This window comes from Hemicordylus capensis, chromosome 5 (genome assembly GCF_027244095.1).
Source record: "Hemicordylus capensis ecotype Gifberg chromosome 5, rHemCap1.1.pri, whole genome shotgun sequence".
NCBI classification, from domain to species: Eukaryota; Metazoa; Chordata; class Lepidosauria; order Squamata; family Cordylidae; genus Hemicordylus; species Hemicordylus capensis.
The window spans coordinates 28034723-28051811 of NC_069661.1; the positions used below are offsets into that span (position 1 = coordinate 28034723).

At 42.9% G+C, this 17089-nt stretch overlaps 1 protein-coding gene across 2 annotated transcripts in view; it reads right to left on the bottom strand.

Moving 5' to 3' along the window:
- The window catches only part of UNC5C (unc-5 netrin receptor C), a 504518-nt gene that overhangs the window by 174319 nt on the left and 313110 nt on the right, over nt 1-17089 (bottom strand). For both annotated transcript variants that reach the window (XM_053255347.1, XM_053255346.1), the window contains exon 3: nt 5489-5632. In XM_053255347.1, the coding sequence (XP_053111322.1) occupies nt 5489-5632 (144 nt within the window). The remainder of the gene's footprint in view (nt 1-5488; nt 5633-17089) is intronic.

Here is a 17089-nt window from a genome sequence, read left to right on the forward strand (position 1 = left end):
TGTTGGATATTAAATACCTGACTACTTGAAGTCAATCCATGCAACCCATTTTGGGGTCTCATTTTCCATCTGTGTTAACTTTTTATCTTTGTAATGGAAGATGGAAGATTGAGATACAGAAGTTGTTGTTTCAAGGGCTGGTTCACAGATCCATGTGTAGCACTTGATTGATGTAAATATGACTGCTGTACACTTGACTTGCAACTGACCACATTCATTCATTCATTCATTCATTCGATTTCTATACCGCCCTTCCAAAAATGGCTCAGGGCAGTTTACACGGAGAAATAACAAACAAATAAGATGGATCCCTGTCCCCAAAGGGCTCACAATCTAAAAAGAAACATAAGATAGACACCAGCAACAGTCACTGGAGGTACTGTGCTGGGGGTGGATAGGGCCATTTACTCTCCCCCTGCTAAATAAAGAGAATCACCACATTAAAAGGTGCCTCTTTGCCAAGTTAGCACATGAACCAACTGCACTGCACATATGACTTGCAGTGATACAAAAATTCTACCTGTGGCAGTAGGGTAACATCCACACAGGCATATCATCACTTGAGGTAGCAGACATCAAGTGAAACATAGGAACATAGGAAGCTGTCATATACTGAGTCAAACCATTGCTCTATCTAGCTCAGACTGTTCACCATGTTCACAACACGTGAAGCAGTCCTGAGTGCTCCATTATGGCACCAGCTTCCAAATGCAGCTTCTCTAGAAATTGTTCAAAATATGGCCTGAGCTAGTCTTGAATATGGCATATTTGCCCCACTTATCCATAACTGGATTGAGGGGGTAAAGGTTCAGTCTGGGGTAGGTGGAAACTGCATGCCCTGCTGTAGTGAGGGTTTGCGTACCTGCTCAGACTCTCATTCTGCTTTAGTGGCATCCCTCCCCTACTCCCTGGAGTTGAAGCTTCGCTGGTGTCCTTTTGGGAGACGGACAGGAATTGTTTGGATCTCCATCAACTGGCTGAACTGGGGGGTGAACTGACATCACACTGTCCGACATCACAGTCAGATTTCCAATAGTTGTGATGAGCAGGTGCAGTGCAGGTCTGAGGACACCTATATCAGTTCAATGGTGAGCATCCTAAGCCACATTTTGGTGTGATGAGAATACCCTAGAGCAGGGATTCTCAGTGTTGGGTCCCCAGATGTTATTGAACTTCAACTCGCATAATACCCAACCAAAGGCCACTGGGGTTGGGGATTATGGGAGTTGAAGTCCAATAACATCTGGGGACCCAACGTTGAGAATCCCTGCCCTAGAGCAAGGCTAGGCAACCTTGGCTCTCCAGCTGCTGTTGAACTACAACTCCTATCATCCCCAGTCACAATTTATTGTGGCTGGGGATGACTGGAGTTGTAGTTCAACAAGAGGTGGAGAGCCAAGAATGCCTACACCTGCCTACACCTACTGCTACACCTGTGGGGGTGGGATCACCAACCTTAAAGGCTGCACAGCTTTGCAGCAGGAATATTTCCCAACAGTACCTTGGCCTTAGTGGCTGGCTAAGAGAAGAGCAGCAACTGGCCTTATGGCTGTGAGGCTGCTCTGAGCTGGGGTGCAATTGCCCATAAAAATGTAGGCTAGGGACTGGCAGCTTGTCCTCTCTGTTGTATGTAGATCCCACACTGTAGTGCCAGGTAGAGTGTCAATCCCCTGGTTGTCTTGTTAATTGGCTGTTTGAATTAATAATGTCCCATTACATCTAACTTATTACCTTGTGTCTTCCTTAGCTTGGGAGCAAAGACTGGGCAATCACTTCTCTACCTTAATTTTTAACTCATGTTGACCATATAGACACACACACACCACCACCACCACCACCACCAATAGAAAGCAGTCTAAAAATTAATCAATAAAATCAGAGCTGTTTGTCAGGAGGGAATGGGTAAGCATAGGAATTATCCTTTCCCCCCCTTCAATTTAACAGCCTCATTGTCTCATTTATGACTTCTTCTAATAGCTTGTACAGTGCACCATGGAAATATCTACATCCCACAAAGGTTTTTCTGGGGAATTCATTCATTTTACTAGAAGAGAAATTCTCTTTCACTAAAATGTCAGGCTAAATGCCAGACAGACAGCCAGTTTCTAGTGAGCATTCACCAAAAGCTGTTTGTCTCTCTTCCCCAGAGGCAAAGAAAACCACGCTCTGAGTGATGTGGCTTGCTTCCATTGTAGTCAGGATAAACTCATTTCATCCGCATGATAGTGAAATGAGAGTCTCCAGTGCAAATACTGTATTACAAATACAGTCCTCTCTTTGAAAATTAATGAAAATTAAATATTTGTATAATAAACTGGATATCTGTGTTTCTAGGAACTGTTCGCCTTGAGTTATGTCAGGGGACAGAGAGTGAACGATAGATGTGACAGGAGAAAAAAATTAATATTAATGTCAATAGGTTAAGGCGGCCCTTTTGCAATCTCTTTTCCTTCTTTGATTATGGCAAAATAATCCATATCCATTCTGTTTCCTGATTTATAAGTGCAGCGCAATGAAATGGTTACACAGATCTAACCTACAGCATGGGACTGCACTCATCCCATCAGAAGGCTTATTTGGATAGCATAACTGTTTGTAGACCGCAGACAGTTTCTTTTGAATGAAGAACATTACTTGCAGCATACTTCCGATATGACAAATTAATGGATCCACATGGTGTGACTCTGAGTTCAAGTATCTGCCAGGGGAAATAAATACCAACTTTGATTTGTGAATTTGGAAAGCACTATTAATTTTAATTTCATCTGTGATGCTGAAAAATATTCACAATGGACTTCAAAATCTGTCTAGTTCTGTAGTTTAAGTGGTGCATTGAGCCAAATAAACAAATACTGGAAGATGAGTCACTTAGTTGAAAAGCACTACAGGTGGCCCTTGTTATCTGTGGGAGTTCCCGTCTGCCCTACAACCGTGTATAACGCAACTGCGAATAATGAGACCTTGAGTCAATCAGAATTGGGGGGTTATGTTACAAGAGCTTTTTAAAAACCCCAACCTGCTGGGGTTTTATCTGTTGTTGTTGTTGTTGTTGTTATTATTATTATTTACATTTATATCCCGCTCTTCCTCCAAGGAGCCCAGAGTGGTGTACTACATACTTGAGTTTCTCTTTCACAACACCCCTGTGAAGTAGGTTAGGCTGAGAGAGAAGTGATTCGCCCAGAGTCACCCAGCTAGTTTTATGGCTGAATGGGGATTTGAACACGGGTCTCCCCGGTCCTAGTCCAGCACTCTAACCACTACACCACGCTGGCTCTCTTAAAACCTCATATTGGTCAATAGATATATTCTTTCAAATTACTCTCAAGACTTAGCCATTTTCTAAAGTCTCTGGCATAACCTCCAAAACTAAGTACATAGCAGCTGCATTTTATCCTTGCCCTTCTGCCACAGTAAAAATGCATTTATTCATTTACAAAATATCTATGCTGCTTTTCCGCAATGCAACCAAAGCAACATACAACTAAAAGAGCAAAACACTACCAACAGAACAAAATAGCATAAAAATAATGGCTGATATCCTAAGAAAGTGCAAGTGTTACATAATAAATGTTGATGCTGCTGCTAAGTCCCAATGAAAGCAGCACAGCATTTACATGTGGGGATGGGAATTTTGATAACCTTCTCTTCTAGAGATGTGCACGGACCAGTCTGCAGCCCATTCTAAGGGCCTCCGGACCAGTCTGGGGCTGGTTCGGCAGTGTGTGTGTGTGTGTGTGTACCTTTAAGGGTGAGGGAGGGTGTACTTAACCTTCCTGCCGCTTTCCCCCCTCCAGCACTCATAGTTTACTTTTGTAAGCATTTGGGGTGGCAGGGTACCTTCCTGCCACCCCTTCCCCTGTTCCTCGTCAAAAGGCTTTAAAAACCTCACTGCTCATGCGGACGTCGCATGCACACACAAAACTCAGGATGTGACACACACAGGGAGGCTTTTGAAGCCTTTTGACAAGGAACAGGGGAAGGGGCAGCAGGAAGGTACCCTGCCGCCTCAAATGCTTACAAAACTGGGAGCGTTGGAGGGGGAAAAGGGGCAGGAGGCGTAAGTACACCCTCCCTCGCCCTTAACGAGCCCCCCTCCCCAGTGCCGAACCGCGGAGGTGCGGTTCCGTGCACACCACTATTCTCTTCCCATGGGAAACCCTCAGTACCATCCAAAAATATGTCCCTGGGGCCTGAGAGACCCTCAGGGACATATGTTTAGGTGGCACCGAGTGTTTCTGGGGGAAGGGAAGTTAATTGAAATTCACCCCTCTCCATTCATACACATTTGTACACATTGTAAGCTCCTTATAACAGGGACCATTTTTGTTTTGCTCAAGTTGCTTTGTGGCCTAGTTCAGACATAATGCTATATCATAACTTAGTGTGCAAAAATGAACCCCAGCAAGGCTTAACTGTGTGTCTCCTTGGGCTTCCCTGTTCGTCTCTCCTGGGTCAGGTACAAGGTGAGTAGATTGAAAGCGTCCGCTTCTGATTTTTAATAAAACACCTGCTGTATTAGCACAGCACCTTAAATGGCGCAGTGGGAAAATGCTTGACTAACAAGGAGAAGGTTGCTGGTTCGAATCCCCGCTGGTACTATATTGGGCAGCAGCAGTATAGGAAGAGGCTGAAAGGCATCATGTCATACTGCGTGGAAGGACACAATTGTAAACCCCTCCTGTATTCTGTCAAAGAAAACCACAGGGCTCTGTGGGCACCAGGGGTCGAAACTGACTTGACGGCACACTTTACCTTTATATCAGCATATGGGAAAATGTGGCTTATTCTAACCATGCTTAGTTCAAACAAACCAGGATCAAACTGTGATTTTAGATTCCGATTGGTTTAATAATCACAATGGAAGCTTTCAATCTCTTCTCCTTGCATGTGAAAGAGTAAGAAGGTGTAGCAAACAAGAATGAGGCTTGTTGAAGCATTCTTACAATGCCAAAGCACCACTATATTACGTCTGAACGGGGTCTGTATGCCGACGGCAAAATAATAATAATAAAATGTCGCTGGTGCTAACATTTCTTTTTCAAAGTTATAAATAACAAGAGCCTTGACAGGCCACAGTGGATGTCCTCCAAAGAACCACAAAAGAAGGAGGGCACGTATGGAGCAGCTATCCATCTTTTTTCATCCATTCTCATCTTCCAGGAAGTCAAAGGTTTAGGAACAATCTAAGCATGACAAGTTAATAGTCAACAATATGTATGCCTGCAATGCTGAAGGAAATCCATGCAAACTTGGCATAACATAATGATTTGAAGCACAAGAATTGATTAAGCCCCACAGATGTAAGCACCGACACATAGGCACAAATTAAAACCATTGATGCTTTTAGTGCAATACTTCTGGACCACTTTCTGATTCATAGCCTTCAGAGGAGAAAATAAGTTTATTTAGACTGAATTAGTATGATGAAAAGAGCTACCATTCAAACAAGACAGAGACATGTAAATATAAAGAAGCGAATACTTACAAGCTATACGAACATAGGCCTTCCGGCTCTTGGTAGTGCCTGCAGAGCTCCAGGCAACACACTGGCACCAGTAATCTTCAGGTCCAAAGAGTTCTTCCACTTGCTGGCGTGAAATCTCAATGCTCACCTCTCGGACAATTAGTCCTGCCAAAGCAGAATCAATATTCTCATATTTATTCAGAACTGGAAAAGACAGACACACACAACTGAATTATAACAAAAACCAAAGTGTAGCTCAAGCATATCTATCTAGCTATCTGTCTGTCTGTCTGTCTGTCTATCTAACATATTTGTATACTGCCCAAAAGGCAAGTCTCTGGGTGGTTTACAACAAAACAATACAAATAACAATTTAATTTAAAATGTAAGACAATGTTAAAACTATTAAAACAAACAACAAACTATTAAAACAGTATCTAATTAAAAGCCTGGGTGTACAAATGTGTCTTGACTGCCTTTTAAAAAGTTGTAAGAGATGGGGAGGCTCTTATTTCAGAAGGAAGCGCATTCCAAAGCCTTAGGGCAGCAATGGAGAAGCACAGGCACGGGGCGACGGGGTGGGGTGGGGACACAACAAGGGGACGAGCTGAACCTGTTTTTCAAGCACATGTTCTTTCGTAGAAGGTCGAGTGAACTGCTCAGAGATTTGCATATGGGGTGATATAGAAATGTGCCAAATAATAATAATAATAATAATAATAATAATAATAATAATGATGCATATTCACACATCTTAGCATTTGTTTTAAGTTAAGCCTGTATCTGCTGGGGCCTTCCATTCAGCATTTCAAGTCTTGCTCACGGGTCGTTGGAGAAGCTCTTACTTCAGCAGGGAGCACATCCTAGAGTCTCAGGGCAACAACAGAGAAGGCCCGTCCCTGCGTAGCCACCAAACGAGCTGGTGGCAACTGCAAACAAACCTCACCAGATGATCTCAATGGGTGGTAGGGCTCATAGTGCAGAAGTTAACTTCCAAATCTTAAATTTGGTTTCAACTGGTCCTGTTTTTCATTATTTTATACTGTTTTTAGATAGATTAGATTTGAATGTTCAGTAAAATTGAACATGTTAGCCTCTATTTATTTATTTATTTAAAATATTTATACCCCACCCTCCAGTGCAATATGTTCAGGGTGACTCCCCAAATTAGTAAAAAATCTGTTTTACTAATTTTGGGAGCTGCCCTGAACATATTGCACTGGAGGGTGGGGTATAAATATCTTAAATAAATAAATAGAGGCTAACATGTTCAATTCCTGCAACTTAAATCACAGCCACAGAGGGGAGCAGCCAGGATCAGGACTGTGGGAGGGAGAAACTTCAACCCTTTGCCCCGCCTATGGTTCAGTCTAATTTACTACCACCCATGGTTGTTACTCCCAGGATATGGCCTGCTAGTCTGAGAGCAAGAGGAAGCAAAAAGCTTGAATTTCTCTCCTAAAGAAGATATCAAGCAAGGGAACACAGCACAGAAATAATCAATCAATCAATCAATCAATCAATCTCCAAGAAAACAAGAAGGGAAGAATAAACTAAGTTTGTTAGGGCTGGTGATTTTCTAGGGTTTGATTTCTGGCTCGATGGGAGTGTTTATGTCTTTGACAGAAGAGTAGCCTGAGTGGGGGAATTCATTCCAGGCACTCGCCTCAGCTTGTGGGAGGGGTCACATTCACCTCAGCTTGTGGGAGGGATCACATTCCTGATAAATTCCTCACATTCCTAATAAACTATCTGTAAATACTGTAAACAGCCAACAAAAACAGTTATGAAGATAGAAAGCCAGAAGGAGAGGGGGCGCTTCCCAGTGTATTGCACAGTGTCGCAAGCATGACTATTTGCTCCATGGGCAGAAGTCATGGGTGTGTACTTGGTGCAAGGAGCTCCTGGCTCTCAGGGAACAAGCTCGTTCCCTCAAGAGGAAGGTAGCAGATCTGGAGAAGCTCAGAGAGACAGAGAGCCATTTAGACAGGACCTTCAGGGATGTGGTTGAGCATTCCACTCCACGGCTGATAGCTCCTTTCCTGTCAGGGAGAATGAAGGTCTCAGGTAAGGACATCTGTCTGAGGAAGAGGGAAATGCTCCCTTAGAAGGGACCCTTTCGATGGATGATGAGCCCATAACTTCTTGCACAGGGAACGCTCCTTCAGGGGGTGGGGCCTCCTTATAGTGGGCGATTCGATCAGTTATAGAGAGATGGGTTTGCTAACTTGGCAAAGAGGCACCTTTTAACGTGGTGATTCTCTTTATTTAGCAGAGAGAGAGTAACTGGCCCTATCCACCCCCAGCACAGTACCTCCAGTGAACGTTGCTGGTGTCTATCTTATGTTTCTGTTTAGATTGTGAGCCCTTTGAGGACAGGGGTCCATTTTATTTATTTAGTCTCTGTGTAAACCGCCATGAGCCATTTTTGGAAGGGCGGTATAGAAATTAATCAAACAAACAAACAATTTTAAAAGGACATTGTAGAACTGGAAAAGGTGCAGAAGGGGGCAACCAAGATGATCAGGGGCCTAGAGCACCTTTCTTATGAGGCAAGACTACAACACCTAGGGCTTTTTAGTTTAGAAAATGATGACTGCACGGAGACATGATAGAGGTCTATAAAATCATGCATGGTGTGGAGAAAGTGGATAGAGAGAAATTCTTCTCTCTCTCCCATAACACTAGAACCAGGGGTCATCCCATGAAATTGACTGCCGTGAAATCTAGGACCAATAAATGGAAGTACTTTTTCACACAATGCATAATCAACTTGTGGAATTCTCTGCCACAAGATGTGGTGACAGCCAACAACCTGGATGGATTCAAGAGAGGTTTGGATAACTTCATGGACAAGAGGTCTATCAACGGCTACTAGTTGGAGGGCTATAGGCCACCTCCAGCCTCAAAGGCAGGATGCTTCTGAACACCAGTTGCAGGGGAGTAACAGCAGGAGAGAGGGCATGCCCTCAACTCCTGCCTGTAGGCTCCCAGCGGCATCTGGTGGGCCACTGTGTGAAACAGGATGCTGGACTAGATGGGCCTTGGGCTTGATTCAGCTGGGCTGTTCTTATGTTCTTATGTGAGGGTGATCTTGCTGCAACATCTGTCACCCCACCGGTCGCCAGGTGGGGGGTTCTGATTTCCGTCAGGTGAATTGATCCCACTGGAAACAATGGGCCATTGCAGGAGCTACCTTCCCTCAACTCCAGTACCTTCCCTGCGACTGGAGTTTGATGAGTGAACCCTCAGGTTGAGTTGGGGTCTGAACTGTGGTTTCCCGCATTTGTATACTTCTGTCCTCAGGGTAGACATTAATATATTCAGAAGAAGTAGCAACAGACTGATGTGTAAGTAACATAAATGGCTCTTTCTTCACACACCCAGGTTTCAGCTAATGGAGAAGATGTTCGTTCTCCAGCTTTGCAGGAACAGAACATGCATCAACCCTCTCATGACTTTTAAACAAAAAATCAGTCCCGGAACAGTAGGGAAAGTCAGTTCTTTTGATAGACTGAAATGGCTTCACTTCAGGCAAAACAAAATCTTGAATACATAATATCTCTATTGAAATATCTCCATGCTTCATTAGCTATGGGTAATAATAATAATATAACAATTTCTGAACTATATTTGCTTCTAACAGGATGGCTGCATAGCTATTCATATACCTGAAGAAGTGGCTAAGGAGAGAGAGAGAGAGAGAGAGAGAGAGAGAGAGAGACTTTAACAGACTAATTCACTTCACCACAAAACAAGGTTAAACTATCAAGGAGATGAGTGCCAATACACTGAACATTAATATATTTCAATATAATAGTAGCAACATTCTTACAGAACACCTGCTCAGTCACCCTTTCAAACTGCACATCAGTGATCGCAAACATAACCTTAGTTATCTGAAACCATGTTCCTCAAGCCTGCAGTTTAATTCTATGACTCAGAATACCTATGTGTTTTCTACATTGGCCCTACATGGTACCAAGTAGCCTCCACTTCCAAAGCCATAGTGCAGTTCAAAGAAGTCTTCTTCACAAATCTGGCTGACAACCAACTGTGTGACAAGTACTGTCATTTCAGAGCAAGTGTTTGCTCATAAATCCCACATTGAATGCTGACTGGATAGTGGAGTTCCCTCCTTTTTTCAGGCCAACAGCTTTACTGTGACTGCTGTTGGCATCATATACCAGTGTTGAGTTTTGCCACTCAAAAGTTTAGGATTGATAGCCCATTCGTGCTCTTTAATACATCAAAGCTAGCAAAATAGGCTTAGAGCATTAGAGAAGATTTTTGGGCTGAGGCCATAGCTCATTGGTAGGAAAGATGTTTGGCATACAAAAGATCTCTGGTTGAGTCCTTGGCATCTTCAGGAAGGGCTAGAAAAGAAACCTTTCTAAAATGCTGGAGAGTCACTGCCAGTCACTGTCTTACATATCATGCAGCCCACAATTGATAAGTGATATGCATGCATACTGTTATGTTCTACTCAAAAGCACACGGGGACTGGTTGCAGAGGCGGGGCACCACTATGCCTACTAGGCCCAGTGTCCTTGCTGTTCCTATGTTGTTCCCATCATTCCTGAACAACAGTGGACTTTGCAGTATGCAAGCCATTGTAGACAAAGCTGAGTTATATGGAGCAATAGTCTGACTCAGTATAAGGCAGATTTGTATATTAATACATTCAAAGAACACCTTTTAGATTTGCTACCATATTTGATAAGGGTTCAATAAAAGTGCTGTGCAGGAGCCCCTGTTTATTTTTAAAGAGATACAATTGATAAAACCCATATCATTAAAATACTCCTGCACAGTATCACACAGCATCCCCCTTTTCTATCTCGTTGCACAGCTTGATCCCAGCTATACAATAATAGTTATGTAGCCTAGTTCACATTTTCAATCTGGGCAGATTGCAGGCCAGTTTGGATGATACTGTCCAACAGGCTACACTTGCACACACCTATGGATTGGAGTGTGCCATGACACATGACCTGTCCCCTCCTGGAGTGATGCCATCTAATCATCCAAAATGCAACTCCAGACATAATTTGTTAGCTTAACCATCGCAGAGCATCTGTGCACTAGTACTTGCTTGCTCCCCTCACCCCTTGCCACAGCTTCCCTCACCTCAGAGATCTCTTCACCCTCACCTGAACCGCACTCCTACTCCTCCTACTCCATCCAGTTGCTTCCATCTCCCTCATCCCTCTTGGTCACTCCTCCATCCCTTTAATCCACCCCCCTCACCCCTCTTGGTCATGGCTGCAGTGTTGCTGGAGCCTATTGGCCAAGCTGTAGCTCCCCCAGAGACCTCCCCGCCCTCACCCGAGCCCCAATCCTCCCCACAGGAGCAGCAGGAGCAGCAGCTGACCAGGCCCTTCCTTGCTACCACCACTGCCATGGCCATTCGTTCCCTTCAGACCACTGACAGGCCCAGGTCCGTCCCTTGCCTGCCTCCTTCCACCAATGGCCTCAGTAGCCCGAAACAGCAGCTGTGGTTGACTGGGCCCTTCCTTGCTGCCACCACCGCCATGGCCACTTGTTCCTCTCAGGCCTCTGACATGCTCAGGCCCATCCCTCGCCCTTCCTTCTTTCTCTCTTCCCCTCCCTTCTTTTTCTCTCTTTCTCTCTCCTCGCTCTTCCCCTGTCTTTCTTCCCCTCCATAAAGTCCATCTTCCCAGGGTTGCCAACTGAAGCTGCTAATTGAGCAAAGAGGCACCTTTTAAAGTGGTGATTCTCTAAGATTTAGCCAGGGGAGAGCAACTGGCCCTATCCAGCACCAGCACAGCATCCCTCCTGTGTCTGTTGCTGGTGTTTTGCATTATGTTTCTTTTTAGATTGTGAGCCCTTTAGGGACAGGGAACCATCTTATTTATGGTTTTTTTCCTATGTAAACCACTTTGAGAATTTTGTTGAAGAGCTGTATATAAAAATCAGTAGTAGTAGTAGTAGTAGTAGTAGTAGTAGTAGTAGTATAGTTGCATAGTGGTCCTTATGCTGTCTGTCAGTTCAATTTCTTTTAAGTCAGCATAACTATAAGATGCAGTTTCAATGAGAAGCAGTTTTTTTGTTAGGGGCTCTGTTGAATGCCACTTTATTAATTATTAATTATTGATTATTGTTATTATTATTATCCTTGACTTCTTCTTCTTCTTCTTCTTCCTGTGGATGGTAATGGCGTACCAGGACCGTATGATCCCACTAACGCCACCTACTGGAAGACTGATAAAAGAGCTCTAGTGGTTGAATCAATAAAGAATTATAAACGTTCAGATAAATGCGACGACTTGAGAAAATTCCATAAAAGCGAGACTGCCTGTTTCCAACCTCGTCGATCCAAAAACAACTCTCGGATAGACCTACCACTAAAACCAGCGGAATGAAGAGAGTGAAGAAAACCAACACGATCGTCACTAAAACGGATACAATCCCATAAAAGATGGTTCACAGTTTCAGAAACCCCACAAAACTGGCACAGTTCATCCCCTGATTTTCCAAGAAGGAACACCCTATCCCCAGTCGAGCAGTGACCCGACAGCACCCTGAACAAAGAGACTTGCCGGGACCTACCCAAGACACCAAACAAGCTAAAATCATCCAACTTCGGGCAGAAAGCATAAACCTTTCGACCCGTGGAGTCCACATCCCAATCCGCCTGCCAGACCTTCCGCAGTTCTGACCGTACCCAAGACCTAACCTCCATGCCATTAAATGGGATTCTGCAATCCACATCTGGGCGGTCCAAAGACTCCTTTGCCACCGCATCCGCAAGTTCATTACCAAAGATCCCAACACGGGACCGTACCCAACGAAACCGGATGAAAAAAAACCCCAAATGGAGTAAGTTACTCAGGATCCAGATATTATCCTTGACATTTTGCCCATTGAATTATATTAACTACTTCAGGGACAACACATAATAGCTTTTCACCTTGAAATTAAAAGACCCAAAGTATAGCTATTGTGGTTCAAAGGCCTGAGAACAGAGGAAGAAAGCATAAATATTTGGGAAAGCTGCAAAACACAACTCCCTAGACCACTGCTCGCTTTGAAGAGCTGTTCTGGTTCCAGAATGTGGTCCCAAGGATGCCTCCACTTCTGTTTGCAATGTGAGATCAAGTTATTGAACTGTGTATTCTGAAATCTGGTTATGGTTTGAACTTCAGTTGTTTCTACATGAAAGCTTTTTACAAAACAAGCTTTGAAGATGTAACCTTTCAGAAGTGACAGCATTATGGTGTCATTAAATGGAGAGGAATTACAGTAGGTGAGCAGTCTTTTGCATCAACTGAAGCACGGGATGGATTGCTAGGGTTGGAAATAAAGCTTCCAATTCCAGGATAGGCCTGGAATCGCCAGGAATCTCCGTCAATCTCCAAGTGACTATTAAAAGCCACTGCAGATATTTTAATGCATGATATTGTGAAAAATATTGAGGGAGGCAGAGAATCTCCATGAATAGCTTCAGTTGGCAACCCTGGGAAGATGGACTTTATGTTAATTCTGTGTGTGTCACAGTTTGTTTTTAATTTGTTCAAGACAAGAAACAGATGGTTCATTTATAGCACTACTGTGGCCATATAAATGCACCAGGATCAGTTTTACCTTGGTTTATCCATTTTATTATAAAAACAAGCAGCACACATACAGTATGTTTCTAGAATGTTTCAAAGCTACTTGGCTTCTGCTGTCAACGTATTTCACATTCAGCCATGACACTCACTGGGTGACTCTGGGCCAGTCACTTCTCTCTCAGCCTAACCTACCTCATAGGGTTGTTGTGAGGAGAAACATAACCACGTACACTGCTCTGGGCTCCTTGGAGGAAGAGTGGGATATAAATGTAATAATAAATAAATAAAATATTTCATAAAGTTATGAATATGAATATATATGGCATTTAGAGCTATGTAAACCACTTTGGGAACTTCTGTTGAAAGCAGCATATAAATATTTGTTGTATTCATGTTCATAAAATTATGCACAGCTCCAAGCATTCAGCAGCACTCCAACATCAGCAAAGATCAGTGTCAATTTATTGACAGGAATCATTACTTCATGGGACTTCCCTGTTCCACTGTGCACAGAGGAACCTAACATATTGATGGAGAAATCCAACATGGTGGCTTAATTTTTCAAGGCATTTTCCAGTCCCTATCATGGCAGACCACTGTATCAACATATCACCTGCTATTCTATAATTCTATACAGAATTTTTATATTCTATTTGGTTGCCTTTCGACAATCAAGGAATGTATCTCCAAAGGCCATCAATACATCATAAAAGCTGTGACTGTAAATTGTATGTTAATCCTTTAAAACGCTCTGTAAACCTGTCAATTATATGCCTTGCAATTCCAATAGACTTTAAAAAATGCTCAGTTTGCCTCTGCTTGTATAATAAGTTTGGCTTATGATTTTGAGATTTTAGCTGTAGATAGCCAGTTTCCCACCAGGAGTCTACTAGTCAGCTTAGGAAGTAAAAGAAACTTCTTGTCAGATCAAATGAAGGAGGCAGCTGTACAGCTTCAACAACTGGAAATGGGATATTTCTTCGCTGCAACTACTAAACTAAATCTTATCAGCCTTTGCTAATACAGTTGAAGTCCCTAATATGATAACGCTTCCTAGGTGTGTTAGAGAAAATTAAATTTGCTAAAGCATTTGTGATGGCAAAGAACTTATTATGTGGGTACATGATGCAATACTGGAGACAAAGTGGAATAACTAATTTTCTTCTTCTTTGTGGTCATCTGGTGCTGTATCACCAAAACGTCTCACATGGCAAATTATAATTTAGAGAAGAGAATGTTTGTATGTGGCACCTGAATTTGTACACTTGCTAAGGTATTCAAATGAATGTGCATTCATACTTCAGTAGTAGCAGCTATGCTGATCTATACAGTGATGGGAGTAAATATCTGCCAATTTATTTATTAAAGAGAGTTTTAAAAGGACTAGGGCTCAAGTGAAGTGAAAAGATCAGGAGCAAACCACAGGGTTATCCTCTCTCTGCCCCTTGGGAACAAATCCAAGCCTCCCATCTCCCATGGCTGGGCTTAACTGTGTGGTTGGACACAAAAGACTGACACTGAATTCAAGAAGCACCAGAACTTCCAGCTAAGTGCTGGTGTTGTGTGGCTGCTGCGGCAGCGATTAATGCAGCATCTGTAGCATACGGCCAATTTTTCCCAGTCTCGCCTTCCTTTGATGTGCTCCCTACAACTTGGAAGGGTGCATAGCCCTCAGGGATTACTTCTGGGGGAAGGGGAAATTGTCACAAATCCTCCTCCTGTGTGCTGTGTACATGAGAAAAGCCGGTGCTTCCTTAGTTGGATGTCAGCCACTGTCTCTATTGATGCCACTGGGGCAAAGGCAGAAGGAATTATGCAAGCAGTTTGTTTTCAGTCTCTTAAGAGTACATCTACATCACCGGTGTGAAATGTTAAACAAATGTCTTCCTTCTTACCTTCCCAGTGTTTTAATTCTTTGCATACACGAAGTCCCGTTTATAAATTCTGTGGTTCTGCATTAGAAGCTTGCCTGGCCAACAGGCTGGAACCATGTGTAAGGGTCAGAGTTTCACTACTGGGGTCAGGTTGCCAGGATTCATTGTAAAACTGAGGCAAATAATGTAAGCATTTTGGGAGAGAAACAGGTGGTAGTTGTTGTCAGTTTGCTCCTGTGTTTCACATCACTTGTCTATCATTTGGGAACACTAATATCATTGTTCCTTCATGCTGACTTTTACCATAAGCAATTAAATGGGACCAGTGAAAACTGAGCAGTGCTTGCCCAAGAGGTCGCTGTGATGAAGGAAAAAGCTATTCCAGAAGAAATGGTTAAAAATGGGTTAATTGTTCTATCCAGTTCCTGGCAGACCAGATTCAGCATCACTACCAATGTATACACACAAAACGCACAACTGAATAACTGCCAATAACCTCTGAGAAAAACCCAGGAAATTGCAAATTTGCATACATTAATATATTTGCATAAATTCAGACACCAGGCCTCAGAAGCATGTGCTTTCCATTTAAAGTTATGTCATAACAAACTTAATTGTAGAGAAATAATTGCATGAGTTTGCAGAAGTGCAGAATGCTCAATAAGTGCTGCACACTGTATGAAAACTCTGTAATTAAGAATTGGTAATGAAATGCCTTGTGTGTTCATTTATGGTATCATTTCTGATGTTTTCCATGGTGAGCAGTAAGAAGGCCACAATGTCCCAAGGATGGGGGAACTCATCCGCCTTGTAAAACCTCTATTTTCTAAATCTAGAAAGGAAACAGCAGCACTTCCATGCCTTATATAAAAACCATTTTTATTATTATTTTACAAAAGCCTGACCTGAATTACATCCTTTTCTACAGCTCTCTGATTTGTTTGTTTTTAATTTAAGCCCAGTGTTCTACAGTCAGAGGCTAAACTTTTATTTTAAAAAACTGCTGGAGCTTTTGAAGCCTTGCCCAAAGCTGGGAACGGTATCCTCCACCCAAGATGTCTGTGGGGTGAGTTGTGATCCCCCTCTGTTAATAAAATGGTACTCCATGCATTATTACTTTTGACATGTTGAGCAAAGATCAGATATGCATGCTGCACATACAGCAATTGCAGTATTAAAACTCAGCAGGTCTGGGTCTAGTCACTTTTTGTATGGGACACCACCTGGGAACTCTGTGTTTGCTGCCTTATGTTACAGTGTCGGAAAGCGGCAATATAAATGTAAAACACAAATAGGACATGATGCTGAAAACAAGTCCCAGGACAGAATGCTGATGAGCCCTTACCAGGATGTTGGGGAAATGGGATAGAATAAACATATTTTATAGTATTCCCTTTTACTCCTCCCGACAGAATAGTTAGCAAGTGTAACCTGATGAAAAGCACAATCTGCGGATGCTTCCTTGCTGATCCCAGAAGGCACAATGGCACATACTGTTAAGAAGTCCATTGAGGTACAGGTATATAGGCTGCATTTAAGAGCAGTTCTCTTGATCAGTTTTAAATGGCATCAAAAGGGGGGAAGGCTTGCAATCCTGGAGCATTTGTGTGTGTTCAGCAACACTAAGTATGTCCTGGAAGCGATTCCACAGAAGGAAGCCAGTCAAGAGGAGAAAAACAGCAAACCTCTGTGAAACCTCTCTGAGCAATGATGCTGGTCCTATCAAACCTCATCAGGTTATCCTCAAATGTTTCACCCGAAAAGGAACCACTATATTTCATTTAATGTTCCACGCTTGGTAATGTTTTGGTGACACCTCTGGAAAAGAGTATTAAAAGGTGGTGCGGGGCGGGATGCAGTCCCAGCATGATTATTCAAACAGAACTTTTTAACAATAATCTGCCAGGACTAGCACAAAATCAATCTGCAAGCAGTGCACTGAGTACATTTTCCCATGAGATACTGTTATGCACTGCCTCTTTAAGAGCCAATCAGAAGGCCTCAGGATGAAAACTGGTGAAACCATTTCAATTTTACAGCAGAAGTCTGTGCAACTTCTTGGACCTGTATGATCTACTCAGGTCTGAAAAGCCTTGGTCATGAAATTAGAAGTCCTAGTTGAATGTGTTTTGTTTCCACCAATATTTTATGCACTGGGCTTTTCCAATGAG